Raw genomic sequence first — 17382 nt, forward strand, 5'->3', positions numbered from 1 at the left:
GATAATGTTCATTGACAAGTTTTTCACGCCCTAATAAAACTCAATATAATTTATATATCTTTAATCATATAATTTGTAAAAAGTAATAATAGTTTCATCATATAAAGGCGTAAAAATTCAGTCATTACCTTTTTTTCTATGTAAAAAAAAAAAAAAAAAAAAAAGTCTTATGTAAAATTAAATGGATGCGTTAAAACTTGAGAAATTATTTATTTTATATCATAAATTAGGACATGTTTAGTTAATCAAACCCGATTTAAACTCGTTCAAGCTCATACTTATACTCGAAATGCAAATGATTGTGTTTGTGAACAAAACTCGAATAAGCCAAATTTTAAACGAACCAAGTCCGAGCAAGATTTTTAAAACCTCATTCAAGCTTGAGATTGTTCGAACACGAGTAATTTTTACGGATTATCAAACTGAGCTCGAACAGACTGAAACTCGACTCGACTCGAATCAATTGCAGGAGTGGACCGTATTAGATCATTTAGTCATTTTAGTGGCATTATTAAGGCCTTAAGGGAAGGGCCACCCAAACAATATAATTACTCCGTAACGTATGAATGTCATCCTTGTTTCAAAACCCTAACATACTGCAACCAAACCTTCCTTTCACTCCCTGAAAACTGAGAACTTGTGAAGGTTTTTGACAGCACAAAAATGGCGGGCGGAAAAATCAGAAAAGAGAAACAAAAGGGGAGCAACCATTTTCAAGGAGGAATACCCTTTCACAAATCAAAGGGACAACACATTTTGAAAAATCCAATGTTGGTTGAATCAATTGTTCAGAAAGCTGGTATTAAACCTACAGATGTTATCCTGGAAATTGGTCCAGGTACTGGTAATCTTACTAAGAAGCTTCTAGAAGCTGGCAAGAAAGTTGTTGCTGTTGAATTGGATCCTCGTATGGTTCTTGAGCTTAAACGCCGTTTTCAAGGCACCCCTTTGTCTACTCGTTTAGAGGTTCTTTTTCCCACCTTTTTTATTGTTAAAAGATTTTATGTTTTTTTGTTTAATTGAAGGGATTTTGTGGAGCTTGAATTTCCTATAAATTTAATGGTTAGAAATTCTAAATTTTCAAAGGAGAAAAATTGAATTTTTTTTGGTTATTTGTTGTATTGGGCTTTTGTTGAGTTGCAAGAATGAAACTTGTTGAAGATAATAGGGCAACTGGAGTTCTGCGATGCTGATTTGAACTCAATATTGGAAATTAGGGCCTGTTCGTTATTATTTTGAGTTTTTAGATTCTGAATTTTGTGAGACTTTTGATGTTTAATTGGAGGAAATATTACCCAGTATGTATTATTTTGCTATTATGATTGTAGATGCATCTAAATTGGGTGTGGTATAATCAAAATTTCGTTATTATACTTGCTGGTTTATCCTTTAGTTTTAGGCAATATTGGGTACAAGTACAAAAGAGGAATGAATTGGACCTTCAAAAGGAGGCTTTGTAGGGTTTATAGCTCCTGATTTCTTATAAGTTTGTTTATTTTGGTGCTCCACTGTATATATAGAAAATTCCCGTTGATGTGTATGATAATGATCAGTGTGCTAAATCATGCACCTTTGATTCCCAAAGAGCTTGCTGCTGTGCTTGCTCTGAGGTTTCCTTGGAACAAAACAGTTGACCGGCATATCTATTGCTTTCATCTCAATTTGTAGCATCATGAACTCTTTTTGTTAATCGTTGAATTTTGAATTGATAAATGTTTACTTTCTGATGTAGATAGGACTGTTAACATTTAACTAGACAAGTTCGGATTACATATCAGACTGTAACCTCTGCTTGGTTTTGTGGCTTGACAAATTAATGGATCATTCATTTATACAGCATCTTGATCTGTTATGTCCTCCTGAGTGCTGACATTCTTCAATTCGTCTACAGGTTATCCAAGGAGATGTTCTCAAGTGTGAGCTTCCTTTTTTTGATATCTGTGTCGCCAACATCCCTTACCAGATCTCTTCCCCACTTGTGTTCAAGTTGTTGGACATCAATCAAAGGCAAAACTTCAGATGTGCAATTATAATGTTCCAAAGAGAATTTGCGATGAGGCTTGTTGCTCAACCAGGTGACAAGCTCTATTGCCGTCTCTCAGTGAACACTCAGCTCCTTGCTCGGGTCTTCCATCTCCTCAAAGTTGGGAAGAATAATTTCAGACCCCCACCTAAGGTTGACTCCTCAGTCGTTCGTATTGAACCAAGAAAGCCTCTTCCTATACCAGCTGGCAAACTTAAGGAGTGGAATGGGCTGCTCTCTTTATGTTTCAGCCGAAAGAACAAGACACTTGGATCGATTTTTGGTCAGAAAAAGGTTCTTGAAATGCTAGAGAAGAACTACAGGACCTTAGAGTCTTTAGGACAATTGACAAATGACTCAGAGGCAATTGATATGTCTCTTTTAGCCGATGAGAAAGATGATCAGGTAGACGAGGATGAAACTATGGAAGTGGATAATGGAAAAGCCGATGAAGATGAAATGGATGTTGAAGGTTCGGATTCAGACTCTGATAATGATATGCAAGCAAATGATCCTAATTTTAAAGCTAAGGTGATAGATGTGTTAAAGCGGTATGATTACGCAGACAAAAGATCTTCCAAGCTCACACAAAATGAGTTCATTCACTTATTATCAGTTTTCAACCAGGCCGGTATTCACTTCACTAGTAAAAAATAGTGATTCAATATGTTATTTATTTCCTTGTGATAATTGTACCCTTTTATCTCCTGAGAATCTTAACAACTATTTCTTCTTCTAAATTCACTGTTTCTATTGTACTGCTTGGACGCAATTTTCATTCAGTCCAATGCAATCTTTTTCCAAGTACTCACTCTATCTTTATACATACTTGCTTTGTTAAATGCTCCGTACTTCCTCCGTTTCTTTTTAGTTGACACATTTCTTTAATACATGCTCCCAATTTTGCTTCTTGCTTTCATTATTCCATACAATTTGTTATATCCAAATATTATAAACGCGAGTGGCAACAAATTTGATCTATGTACTAGTAGAATCTGTTTTTCTTCGTATCTTCGTTATCTTATATACTCATACTCGTTGAATGTTTATCAATATGAAATATATACTGTATGGTTTGATTCTGATCGAAAATACTTGTGTTGACAACTTGAGCAATGCAGATCACTTATTGAACCGTTTGTCAGTAAAAATTTGAGCTATATAGATTATTTTTGGTAAACATGGCTATATTTCTTTACTAACAACCATTAGTAGACGTAGTAGCTGTTAGCAGTCAAAGGGCGTAAAGAGTTATGGAGTAACTCAATAATCGAAGTATGGTCGTAGAGGGAGTATGTATAATCCGTTGGAAATGGTTAGCATTTATCAAGTATTACAGGGTCGTGTGCGGTCACTCATATTGCTGTTAAAAGTATCACCATTGACAGGAAAACATAACATAAAAACGGTTACTTATATTTATAAAACTGTAGGAGTAAACTAACATCCATTCGGATTACACTTAGTACCTACTTTGGATAGCCTATATGTACCTGCACACTGCATAAATAAATAACAGGATTTTGCAGGCACATTTCTAAGGACCTACTGATACATAAAGTAAATGTATAATTGATACAATTATCTTAGTTTATAACAGATTTTGTAGTACTTTAAGAAGCTCTTCACCACGGAGTGGCTTTGTCAGGTGGAAATCTATTCCAACCTCAGCAATCTTCCTGCCTTCCCCTCCATCAACCTCATGAACTGACAGTGCAATAATCGGAATGTGTACTCCGTACTTCTTCTCTTCTTCTCGGATTTTCTGTGTTGCTTCGAAGCCAGTCATCACTGGCATCTGAGATAAACACAAGATACCTCAGGTTAGTGAAAATTGTGAATTACTGTATCTCATAAGTTGAATAGAAATAAATTTGGGTAGCTTACCTCACAGTCCATGATTATAAAATCATATGGAAACTTAGAGGGTTCTCCACTTTGCTGGTTGCTCAAAGCTTTGCAGACCACCTCAAGAGCTTCTTCGCCATTTTCACATGTTTGAGTTTCGGCACCTAAGCGCTTAACACATGCTTCAGCAAGCATTCTTTGTAACATATGATCTTCAACAAGCAGTATTTTTTTCCCTTCCAAGGGAGATTTCTCGGTCTCTGCATCCCTGTTAACACAAAAATATGAAATTGAAAACATTTTCTTTGAATCAAACACAACTTGTAAGTGAATATACTAATATCATTACGTTACCTTGGAACTTCTTGTATTTCTCCCATTTGAGTAGTATTAGTCATCGACGTGGACTTATCACTGCTCGAGCTCATTAGAACTTGAGGGGCTTCTTGCTCATGAGCATAGTTATCACCACTAGTTGTTAATTGTAAGCTTCGCCTATTTCTTACTAGCTTGATCTCCCCATCACTAGACTTGACATTGTCTTCTTCAGTTTCCGACTGTGTGTTGCTTATTAAAACTGCAACACTAGTATTGGATCTCTTTGATCTCCCAGAAGTAGGAGATCTTACAGAATCACCCCCAAACTCAGGAAGAAGGTTCACGATCCTTAATAAGCGTGACCCATGAAGAGGCTCCGATATGATAAGATCTGTCGAAGGGAGACTCTCATCTGGTAAACCTTGTAAGTTAGCCCTGCGGGTGTCAGGCCTACTGAGCCAAACCACCTTTATGCATGTCATGTATAAGTCCTTTCTAAAGTCAGACACCAATCTCTGCATTTTCTGAAAATCATCCCCTGCATTGCAATCTATTACAAGCAGTATGCATTCCATCATATTGAGAGGAGGGAGTTTGGACCCACCTCTACCACTGCGATCAGAGCTGTTACTCAAGTAGGTTCCACGAGGAGGGCTCGTGTCTGACCTCCCTGAAGATGAGTTAAATAGAGGATCAATGAGCATAGATTTGACCTTCTTAAGAGTCGGAGAGAGTTGCTTCCCCTGGCTTAGGACCTTCAATTTTACACCAAGGTTCTCCATGTATCTATGGATCATTCCTCTCCGCGCATCATTTTTTATCAAGAGAATCACCAAAGACTTTTCACCCCTGGGACTACGAACACACGTGCTTAACCCTGAGCCCGAATTGACGTCACTATTCTCTATCAATTCTTGCTTCGGGTTATCCAAACATTCCTCTTGTACTATCAAAAAGATGTCGAATTTGAAGCATGTCCCTTGTTCGCCATTGGCTTTGTCTACGATTTCTATGTCTCCCCCCATCAATTTTACCTGCAAATTATATTCATACACCACATTAGTGCTACATTCAAATGGGTGTATGAGACTATCAATAACATTTTAGTAAATAGATTAACCTAATTTTATTGCCAAACATACATACCAAAGATTGTACAATGCCTAGTCCCAAACCGGTTCCAACTTGCCCTGCAGAGTTTTCTTTGACTTGAACAAAGTTCTCAAAGATCGAACTACGCTTGTCCTTAGGGATCCCAGGACCTGTATCTTCCACCATAAACTCAAACTCCATGCAGTTTGAATCTTGCTTGATTATCTTCATGTCTTCGAGATCATTTGACAACCTGTTCGAAGTAATAATAGGGTTCTCAAAGCTCGGTTTCTTTGCTTGGCATTTGATACAGATGTTCCCTTGTGAAGTGAACTTAATTGCATTGCTTATCAAGTTTCCAAGGATCTGCTTGAGCTTGCCGCGGTCACCTCTTACTAGGGAGTACCTGAAGATGGAACCATCACAAGGGTCTAGGATCACCTCGACTCCCTTTTTCATGGCAACCGGGTGGTGTAAATCAGCTTCGTCTTCAAGCAGTTGTGCTAAGTTGAATTCATTCTCATCCAATTGCATTTTTCCTGCTTCTATCTTGCTGTAATCTAGGATGGAATTCACTAATGCTGCATTTCAACAAGGAAAAAAAAAAAAAAAAGATGAATTAGTTGTTATGAACAATCTTTCATGAATAAAACATGTATGTATACATATGTTTATACTTCGTATTACCTAAAAGATCCTCAACACAAGTATCTATCTTCCTCAAGTTAGAAGCAACTTGAGAAAAGGGAGAAAGATCAGAAGCAGAGAGTTCGGTCAAGCCCTTGATGCAAGCTAAATAACCGCGAACATCATGGTTAGCACTCGCAAAGGCCAAGCTTTGCTTAATGCTCTTTCTCTCAGCTTGTGCTGTTTTCTCCATTTCCCTCATGTATGCTGCACGCAAGTGCACTTCCCTCCTAGCCGCTCTAACAACCAAGGTGACAAACGCGAACACAGAGATTATCATGCCAATCAACATGATAATTAAAAGTATCAATTCCACCTTTGTGTGATTGTGGACATTGATGATTAATCCATTGCTTGGATAAGCCAATACATATACCTACAAGAAAACCATACAATTATTAACATATGAAAAATGAAAATTTCACCATACTATGTATATGTAATATTGACAATGTATATAATTCATATGGATTGTGAAACTACAAGATCGAAATCATACCATTGGCACCCTTGCAACATCAATTGACGAGCAATAGAAAATGAAATTGGCTCCTCCAATGTCTAAGGCGGTACCACCAATATTGGTAACACCATTGTTGTTGGAAGTGCATGAAATTTCACCTGTATAAGTTTGGTTGCTACCTAGCACCAAAGCTTTGTCATTCTTAATTTTTATGTCGACGTCTTTTATCCCATCCATTAGTACCTTGTCACCACCAAGGGTTGCCATGTACAAGCTTACACCTAAAAGGTTTGTACTAGAGAAGATCGTTGTTACTTCTTCACTAGAAAACCCGAGAGATATAGCTCCGGCTCTACCTAGCCTCGCGGTGTCTAAGAATAGAATCGACGATTCTTTTCCATCGTTAGTACTCCATCGAGACCCTAGTGATGCATAGCCATTTGGGCTATCCATAGCTATTTTGAACCATATCTCATTGACTACAATGAGAGGTTTTGTGATGTTGGCTTCTCCAAGTAATTCTCCACTAGTAGATTTTACTAGTTGAGTATACCAAGTGTAATGATCAAGATTATTTGCAAAAGTTGAGTTTGAGTATATTGCAAATATTTGATCATCTACTTTGATATATGAAAAGAAGAGGCCATCCAATCCAATGTATGAAGCTTGGATTGTATGAGGTATGACCAATAGTGATATAAATAATGCAGGCGCAACCTGAAAATATATCAAACCTTAGTCAAAATAGTAAAAATATTATTAGAGTACAATATTAACATAAGTAAGTACAATATTAACATTAATCATTAACATGAATTTCGTTTACTCGTTTACTTGTAACTTAAATTTAATTTCATTATCACCTTTTTATGGTACTTAATTCATCAATTGAGCTATCGACTATAGTTGTTCTAAATATTGATGATTCTTTTTATAACAATAAATATCAAATACTCCTTGATCTAAAATAAATGTCATTTTTTTTTTTTTTTGAATAGCTAAAATAAATGTCATTTTGAGAAGAAAAAAAATTGATAAACTTTTTTTAGGGGATTTGTTGAAATTAAATATGCTTTAATTTAATAGAATAGATAATTACGGTTCAATACAATTCACTTTATCAAAAAATTCTCATACTCCTTAAAAATTACTTTTTTTTTTTTGGGATCCTTAAAAATTACTTAAACAAAATAAAAGACCATTTTATATTTTTTCCTTGAGTTAAAGATGATTGTTAGAATATTAGTTTGATTTTAAGACAGCAAATGGTTGTAATTGTACAATCAAATCAATCATTTTAATTAAGAGAAGTTTCTTATATTTATTAGATCGATAGAATTCGATCTTAATTTATGCTATTAACAGCTTGATAAGTTATTACCCCTTATTATTATTATTATTCGTTCACATAAAGTCATAAATATATCAAAGCTGTAATTGGCCTACTATATTTACATACCATTGTGCCACGTATATGTTATCCTAATAACCTTGTCCTTAGTTGTCATATTAATAGAAAATCTTATAATTTGGAAAGTTATTGTATAATATCTCAGTAACAATTTACTCTAGAAATCTTGAAAATTATAGTCTGTCTATTGTAATTGAGATTATTACATACCCTTTGTTAAAAATTTATTACTTGATTACTTTTTATTATTACAAATAAGAAATTTTTGTTTGTTATGTTAGATAAACATACAAAGTGATCGACATTTTTCAAAATCTTAACAAAAAAATTAACCTCAAATTACATGTACAAGTACTATACTTTATAAGTTAGGTTACTTAAAATATTTATGTGAAATGTGTGATTCTTTTTTTTTTCTATAGAATATCTTTGTGATTCTTATTATCAATATCAATGGAGATTTCACTACATTTGCTATATAATCAGCATGGTTAATAAGATAATCCAAAATAAATCGTAATCAGAAAATATTAAGGCTAAAACAAATCTCAAAAACAAAACAAGGAAGATCACGAACCTCCTTTTGAATATCAGGAAATAAAAGTTTGTCACGCGTATTATCAATGTTCAAAACATTTGCTAGATCAATTGCTGATGAATTTATGGGAGGAATTAGTTTTGCGACGTCTTGAACATTTTTAATTAGCTCGTAACTAGCATAACTTGTTTCCTTGCCCACATTCTTCTCAATGTTTTTCATCATCTGATACCATATTGGGATGATGACACTAGGCAACGACAACACAGCAAACGTCTGTATGTAACAAGTAACAAAGCACGATTAAATTTCAAATAATCATAGCACCAAGGATTATCTTCGGCTATTAGTAACAAATGAATTTAGGTGCGAAAAAAAACATTTTTATCAACTATTTATGTAGTTAGTAATATATAAGGAATAATCATTAAATTCATTTTTTTTTTCTGGTTGTATTGCTTACCAAGAGGGCAAAGAAAGTAATGGGCCTCAGCGCGATTAATTTGACAATTTCTGCCATTGAAGCTTGCAAATTGATGATGGACTATATCCCATTGTTATAGATGTATGAAAAAAATCAAGAAAAAAGTAAATAAGCAAGAAATAGAGCTAATTATGAAGAGGGTTTTATCCAAATTTTTAAACGTAACAAAGTTCCTTATATTTTTGTAGAGGCAATTAATTATGCCTTAGTAAATTTAATAAAATAAGAAAATTGGGCTCTTTTCCTGTTTTTGAACCCAAAGGAATAAAAATTAAATAGTTTTTTTTATTAATTTTTTTTTTTTTTTGGTAGTATATAGGGGCAAGAAAATAAAAGGTAATAAGAAATATATATTGAAAAATTTATAAGTAAATGTTTTATTTATAGTTATAAACTATATAAACTTGAAACTTCGAATGAAATAAAGATAACTATTTTTAATGTTTTGGAAAAAGATACTTAAGACCTGAGATTGAATCTCATTGACATCACTATTTATTGTGACTTCTTATAAATTGTGAAGAAAAAAAATAACAACTTTAATTTGTACTCTCTAATTTTGTTTGAAAATTTCATTTGCAAAATTTTTTCTTCCCACTCCATGAATGAAGAATATAACTGTGTCCTTTTACATGAGGTATTTATACAAAACAATGAGTCAATCATGATATCCAAACAAATCAATCAGATTTGAGGGAAAAGCAATGAAAATGAGTGTATACTCATCATTTTGAATACATCTATTATGATCATTAGAGATGTTCATATAAACATTTTCATTCACACCAAAAAAAAATTATAAAATCTTTCCGGATGCTAAAAGATTGCTGAATTGAATCCCAAAAAAGAGAGAGAGAGAGAGTCATTGTCAATGAGAAAAGGATTATCGGATCATTAAGGCTGATTTTTTTTTTTTCTGATAACCCAAATCCATTTGATATTTATCATGAGTAGGCACGTGCGTGAGCTTGCAAAGTGAAGCACGTGCGTGAGCTTGCCAAGTGAAGCACATGGATACTCATTCGCGCGCTATTTGAAAAATCATAAGATCTTGTTGAAAGATTTCAAAATTTAAAATTGATTTTGTACAAAATTGATGTACTAATGTGGGGTTTACAAAAAATGAATTTTTACATTAAATTGTTTAGCTTGAAGTTGAAATGTATTGACAAAACATGTCAAAATTCCTTTGAAATTATAATTTTTACTACCTTCAAAACAAGTTAAAATCAGTTTAAGAAATGTATAAATTATGAAATGAATGTATATATAGCAAAGCTCTTATTATGACAATCATGTATTAATTTATTCCACATAAATTAAAATTTGTGGATTCAAGAAGATCAACTTACCAATAGGTAGAAAGATGAAAGGAAGAGGAGAATTGCCAAAAAAAAAAAAAAAAATGTATAGTAACTTAATTTAATAAGTGAGAAATGAGGGATATAATGTAAAGGATTGTTTTTAGCTCTTGTTATTGTGTTTGAAGAGTGTGCTTAATGCCCTATTTATATACTATTTTATGAAGATCTTATAAAATTTGAGACAAAATTAACCTTGCTAGTAGGTGGGATAACTCTTTTTGTGATGGTCTTTTCTTTTATTATATCGAATAATTAGTAATTGTAGTAATAATTGTATACGAAGTAGTTTATAATATGAAGTGATGCCTCCTTGCATTCAAGCTTAGAGCATTTTTTAATTGTCTATTATTTATTATATGTATACGTATATACGATATAATAAAGTCATATTATATTGATTAGAGTAGTAGCTTCTTTATCGGATAAATATAATTAGCAGACATAATATATCAGGTATTCAACATTTAGCTGGAATTTAGTTTCTAGGTAATTTAAATTAGTGTAGACATTTCTATGTAAATGTTACAATTAAATGGAAGATCATACATATGCATATTTTTGTCAAGCGTGCATGAAGCTTTACGTATGTATACGTGAATGTTGAAATAAATGTACTACACAATAAAAATAAAAATAAAAAATAAAAATAAAAACAAAAACAAAAAAAAGTTTCGTTTTTGACTTAATTAAGAGCACAGGTCCTGAGCTGCTGGCATGATGTGGGTTGCTTTGTTGAAATCTTTTATGCTCTGCTATGTTTAGCTGAATCTTTTTCTGCTCTTCTCTGTTTTGCTCATAAGCTCAAAAGAAAAGAGTGAATAGGTATTAGAGAGTATGCGAGAAAATCATTTCAAAAGTCACTGATTATTATTTTAGAATTCCTTTCTTTGTTGGCGCAATAATTTTGATATTAAAGAAAAGTGGATAGGTATTAGACGTGATTAATGGAAATTATTTCCAACTTATAAGCAATCTGACCTAGGCAATGGCACGATCGAATTGAAATAACTATGCGTGTACATTGCATGGTAAAAGAAAGAGATTAATTAAACATCAAGTTATAAGTAGTAAATGAATTCAATATGATAAATTATAATAATCGTGTTAAATTTAAATTTTATTTGAGAAATAATAATGAATTTATGTAGTAACCATCAATAAACAAAAATCAAGGCTAAACGATTTTTGTAGTATTTAACTTATTTTTGTGTAATATAGTGGCTCATCAACATCTATTAATTTTGTTATTAGATGCAATATAATTTTATTTTTAGACATTTTTTACCAAGGGAAAATTGGAATTTGGACCCCTTTGTCTTAGCAATACGTTTTGTGTGTGGTTGATAATTAAAAATTCAAAAAAATCAAAAACTTTTAAGTAATAAATTAATTTAATCAATGCTTTCAAAAAAAAAAAAAAAAATTAATTAATCACTTTAAAAAATTATTTTTTTTAAAAAAAAGTATTTGCAATCTCAATGGATTTTTGTTAAAAATCAATGTTTCTTGGGTTTTAGTTGAGTATTGTGGTAGATTTAGAATATCAGAATTGGGTATGAAAAAAAATGTTTATGTGGCTTGATACCAAATTCTGAACTGTCATTCTTAATTATTGTTACTTTTAATTGTTACAACAATAATCCGTAGCAAAAGCAAAAGAAATCCTTAATATTTATTTTGATTCTTTCAAAAAAAAAAATTTGATTTTCTATTTTTAAGGACCCTTTTATAGGTATTACAGCTTAATATCTCAGATTTTTCATTGTGTGAGATTTCTCTAAAAACTTGATTTTTATTTCCATATTTCAATTACAAAGCAGCTGGTTGGATATCATATCCCACTGGATATTAAAGATTTTTTTTTTTTTTTATGCAAGGAAATTATAGATATTATATCTCATTGGATATTATTATGATAATAATGCTCATAATCTAAAAAATTTTGGAATTTTTTTTATTAATATTACACCCCGTCCCAGAATAATTGACAATTTGCACTTTTTTTCACAATTCGTATAATATCTTTGATTATGTTTTTTATTAACATGATAAAAATATATTTTATCATAAAATATGTTATTAGATATGTATGAATATGAAGTTTCATAACATTTTTTTTTTTTAGGATTTTATAGAAAATAACACCAAAAAAAAAGTCAAGATTTTGATTAAAAAAAAAAAAAAACTTTTACTTGTATTATAACACCCAGGGATGAGCATGGGACGGGTAGCCGTACCGTTAGTACTAACGGTTTGGGTACCTGATAACCAAAATCCCTAAAAGTGATATCCATAACCCGAACCGATAAGTTCGGGTACCCGGACTTCGAGTACCCAGATTTTCGGATCAGTTATCGGGTACCTAATAAGATATCCAATAATGATAATTAAACTTAATTATGTAGTTATTATGATATAATTTACCACTAATTAACAACAATATCATATGATTTGATCAAATTATTAATAATATTACTAATCATACTAATCATTGATATTATAAAGTAATTATGAAGTAAAGTAAGAGTTTAGATATTAAGAAAATAGATTTAAGTAGGGAAAAAAGCAAAAAAATGTTTATCGGATCGGATCGGGTAATTGTTAATTTTAAAATGATACCCAATAACCATACCCGATAACAAATTATCGGAACGGGTACCCGAACAGTTATGGTTATTGGACCGAGTACCTAATTTTCGAAATGGTTACGGATCAGTTTTTCAGGTTTTTGGTTTTTCGGGTAGTTTTGCTCAGCCTAATAACACCCAAAAAAACCCAAAAAATTGATTTCACCACCACTTAACGGATTCTTGCACATTGCCACATGTCACTATATAACAAGGTAAAAAAAATAAAATTAAAAAAATAAAACCCCAAATTTAACCAGCCCCACCACCACCACTGCCGCTGTTGGCATCCCAACCCCAGCCGACGGTGCTCCTTTCCCCACCTACCCCAGTCGACGCACCACCATAACCCAAACGCACCTACGCACCACCCTAGCGCAACCTCCGGCGCCTTCTTCCCCACCTACCCCAGCCCGCCTAAAACCACCCCCTTTCCCCCACCCTTGAAATGGTCAAATCGACCATTCTGGGTTTCCATGGTCGATTTTGGGCATTTTGAGGGTGAAAGGGTAAAGGAGTGGTGGTTTTCGACCATTTTGAGGGTGAAAGGGTTTAAACGCCAGTTTTCGTTGGTGGCTGGGCTAGCGTGTTTCAAGGCTAGGGTGTTTTAAGGTGGTCGGTTTTCGTTGGTAGCTGGGCTCGGGTGAGTTTTCACCGGTGATGGCAGTAGGCTTGGCCGGGCTTGCGATAGTGAGGCTTGGTTGGGCTTGCGGTAGTGGGGCTGGTTTCGTCAATCGAGGGTGGTCAGCTGGGGGAGCTGGTAGCGGGGGTTGGGGTGATGGCGGTGGAGGTAGAGGGAACTGGCCCCGGTGGTGATGAGGGTGGTGGCTGGGTTAGTTGTTTAGGTTTTTTTTTCTTTTTTTGTTTTAATCCAATAGTTAACTAACACGTGTAAAGTGTGGTGCCCACTAACAGTTTTTTGGATGGCGTTAGTGAGTGGTGGTGAAATCCAATTTTTTGGTTTTTTTGTGGTGTTATAATAAAAATTTGAAATTTGTGTTGTTATAATCAAATTTTTGGTTATTTTGTGGTGTTATTTTCTAAAAAATCTTATTTTTTTATTATTAATTTTCATTAATATTTAATTAATAAAAATAAGATCAAACTAGTGCATCGGACATGTGTGCAATGTTTGATCGTGTCAATTATTTTGGGATAAAGGGAGTATATGAAAGGGTCTTAAACTCTTAATATATTTTGAGATGATTATTTAATGTTTATTTAACATGATAAAAACATATTTTATCATAAAAAATGTTATTAGGGTTGTTTTTCATTGTTGTTTCATGCACGTTTTGCTCTTTTGTTTAAATAAGTTTCAACAAAACTATGTTAAGGTTAAGTTTAAGAAAAACAATTTTAGCATGTATAATTTCTTTAGAAATAAGTTATGTTCAACATAAATAATAAATACTCCCTCCATCTATTGATATTTGCATCACTTTAATCGACACATTGTCGAGCCATAACTTAAACTATTAGTATTTTAATTGTTTAATAGTACACGTTGTTCTAATAAAATAAAATCTTTAAAATAGATATTGGTTGTGTTCTGTGAAAATCTAAAAGCTAAAGTTGATTGTGTTAACTAATATAGACTAGATGATTGTATTGAATGACGATTTGATTAACTGATTGTATAAAAAGTGTTTGATAAAGAGTTTATTGTTTAAGCTATTTAGAGTATGTGAAATGACCACTAAGCTAATTGTAAGAATAGGTAATTGAGATAGGTTTTTAGATTTAATGGGGGATTTCATATTAAGATATCAAATAAGCCGGTGAAAAAGTTCCTATTTAAAATAAAGCTTGTAAAATGGAAAAGTTCTTTAGATCAGCTCTCCAGGACACTAACACTCTGAATTAGCTTATTGTAGTCAATAAGCTAATGTTGATCAAATATGTTAACTTTTCTCCAAAGCTATATTCCAAAAACGGCTTGTAACTAATCTAACGATCTATTATACGAGGTATAATACTATACTTCATCCCTTTTTTAATTGCACTATTTGTGATTTCACGTTTGTCAATACGTTACTTTGACGATTAAGATCTTAAATTATACTATAGTAAAATTATAAAAAGTTCATATTTGAAAAGCATATATTGAGACAAACCAGACTAGATCTTACATGAGACATGATTGTGTTTTTCCTTACAGATTAATAATAAAAGAATGGTCAAAAGATATTGTGTAAATCCCTATCCCTATCCCTACCTTATATCCCTATCTCTTATAAAAAGTATAAGATTACTCTTATGAATAGTGTGATGCCAATTATACCCTTCAAAATGTATATTTATATTTATACCCTCATTGATACGTACAAGTTATTTTCAATGAATAGTGTTTGGACAATTATACCCTCAATAAATTTTATTTACTTTATTTCTCTCATTAATGTTAGTTGTCTTGGTCATTTTTTATACCTCTGAATATAGTTATTTGCATATCAACAACTAAATTTGTGATTTACCTCAACCGGAAATATTTCCAGATTATGGTTAGTTATGGCGCGCGCATCGCGTGTGTTAGCTGCCCTAATAATGTAAAAATCCAAATGTTGCATTTAAATAACGGCTAAAATAACATTTATTCAATTTATTTATAATAGTTATAAAAAAAATAAAAATAAAAAAATAATAAAAAAAGATAGGAAGAGTATGTGATACGGAGTTATGCATAAGTCAAAGTAATGTAAATAGTACCTTCGTTACATATTATGTGCAACTTTTGACCTATCTCTTATAAAAAGTATAAGATTACTCTTATGAATAGTGTGATGCCAATTATACCCTTCAAAATGTATATTTATATTTATACCCTCATTGATACGTACAAGTTATTTTCAATGAATAGTGTTTGGACAATTATACCCTCAATAAATTTTATTTACTTTATTTCTCTCATTAATGTTAGTTGTCTTGGTCATTTTTTATACCTCTGAATATAGTTATTTGCATATCAACAACTAAATTTGTGATTTACCTCAACCGGAAATATTTCCAGATTATGGTTAGTTATGGCGCGCGCATCGCGTGTGTTAGCTGCCCTAATAATGTAAAAATCCAAATGTTGCATTTAAATAACGGCTAAAATAACATTTATTCAATTTATTTATAATAGTTATAAAAAAAATAAAAATAAAAAAATAATAAAAAAAGATAGGAAGAGTATGTGATACGGAGTTATGCATAAGTCAAAGTAATGTAAATAGTACCTTCGTTACATATTATGTGCAACTTTTGAGTAATATTTATGAGATATAATACACGGTCATCATTTTGGATCAAATCAGCATTTTCATGAGTTGGGCTTTAGCCATGATCTATTGTGGACTTGTGGTACAACGCAACCAGAACACAGAGTACTTCACTACTTCTTTCATGGTTAAAGTGAATGACAAATGACCTCTCATTAGATTTTAGGCTTAATGGCCTATTATAAATGAAATTACGTAGTATAAGGTTTAACTCGTACAAAAAAGAGCAAATTGCATAAATACTCCTTTTGTTTAATAATTAACATTAAACTATGCTACCCTCCCCCCCTACTTCCAAAGTTTCAAGTGTCCGATCTGCAAACACTAGATCAAACACATCATGAGGATTGAGGTCTGATCAGAGTCCTCCTACTGATTAATAAAAAAAAAAAAAATTAACATTACGCTTGTGTTACTCTTTTGCCTAATGTGTTACTCTTTGGTAGAGATGGTCAACAAGTCCATCCGAAAACCAAATCTTGTATGCCTCAAACTACACTGGCTTAGACCTGTCTTTAGCCCAGAGTTGAAAACGAAAAATGCAAGCATACAATGTTCTTAAAGACAGTATAGTGGAAGAGGACTTAAGACAGTATACTGGACTGCTCTAGAGCAGCTGTATGAAGAAAGGTTGCTGATTTCAGTAGGCGACTGATCAAAGATCCACATCGTGATAAGAGCACCAATTGAGAAGCCAACCCTGTCTTAAATCTACATGCCAGAGCAACTGCTGTTAAATGATATTTGAAATGTCAAAGTAGTGTCGAATAAAGCTCTGTATAAACAGAAGGCTCAAGCTGTATAAGTTTTCTGATAACACAGAAGCCTATCTAATTACTCAGGAAACCACCCCATCATACCAGTCATCCATCCCACAAGAATTTTAGAGCACTGATTTTTCGCACCAAGCATAAGACACAAGGATGATTGCTAAGCCGGTAATATAAGATGTAAGATAATCATGATGGCCTGGTGAGGCAGTTGGTTCCAGTCAAGTAAAGAATAGTTGCTAATTCAATATTGCAGATGATCTTAAAGGACAGAGAGAATGGCAAACAAAAGAATATAAAGAACTTCCCATCAAGTTATAAAATAAACCAACGGACAGTGTAGTTTTTCATAAGCAGCCAGTCAATTTCAAGTAGGGGAATGGAGAAGTACACCTATATCAAAACCACAGTCCTCAGCGACACGAATCTGTATTCAAATGAATATGTAGAGTTTGAATGTGTTTTAGTCATACATTTATCAATATGAGACATAG

At 32.8% G+C, this 17382-nt stretch overlaps 2 protein-coding genes across 2 annotated transcripts; one reads left to right on the forward strand and one right to left on the reverse strand.

Moving 5' to 3' along the window:
• The first annotated feature begins 549 nt into the window (after positions 1-549).
• LOC145568132 (ribosomal RNA small subunit methyltransferase-like) lies at positions 550-2827 on the forward strand. Its single transcript, XM_081627566.1, has 2 exons — positions 550-966; positions 1892-2827. The coding sequence occupies exons 1-2, from the start codon at positions 664-666 to the stop codon at positions 2678-2680; spliced, it is 1092 nt and encodes a 363-aa protein (XP_081483692.1). The 5' UTR covers positions 550-663; the 3' UTR covers positions 2681-2827.
• A 551-nt stretch (positions 2828-3378) lies between these two features.
• Positions 3379-8900, reverse strand: LOC145568030 (histidine kinase CKI1-like). The gene is made up of 10 exons (XM_081627474.1): positions 8844-8900; positions 8420-8656; positions 6468-7148; positions 5969-6344; positions 5336-5862; positions 4226-5223; positions 3911-4139; positions 3636-3821; positions 3469-3523; positions 3379-3386 (listed from the first exon to the last, which is right to left on the reverse strand). The coding sequence occupies exons 1-10, from the start codon at positions 8898-8900 to the stop codon at positions 3379-3381; spliced, it is 3354 nt and encodes a 1117-aa protein (XP_081483600.1).
• Between the last annotated feature and the right edge of the window lie 8482 nt (positions 8901-17382).

Source organism: Chenopodium album, chromosome 11 (assembly GCF_948465745.1).
Source record: "Chenopodium album chromosome 11, dcCheAlbu1.1, whole genome shotgun sequence".
In the NCBI taxonomy this organism is placed as follows: domain Eukaryota; kingdom Viridiplantae; phylum Streptophyta; class Magnoliopsida; order Caryophyllales; family Amaranthaceae; genus Chenopodium; species Chenopodium album.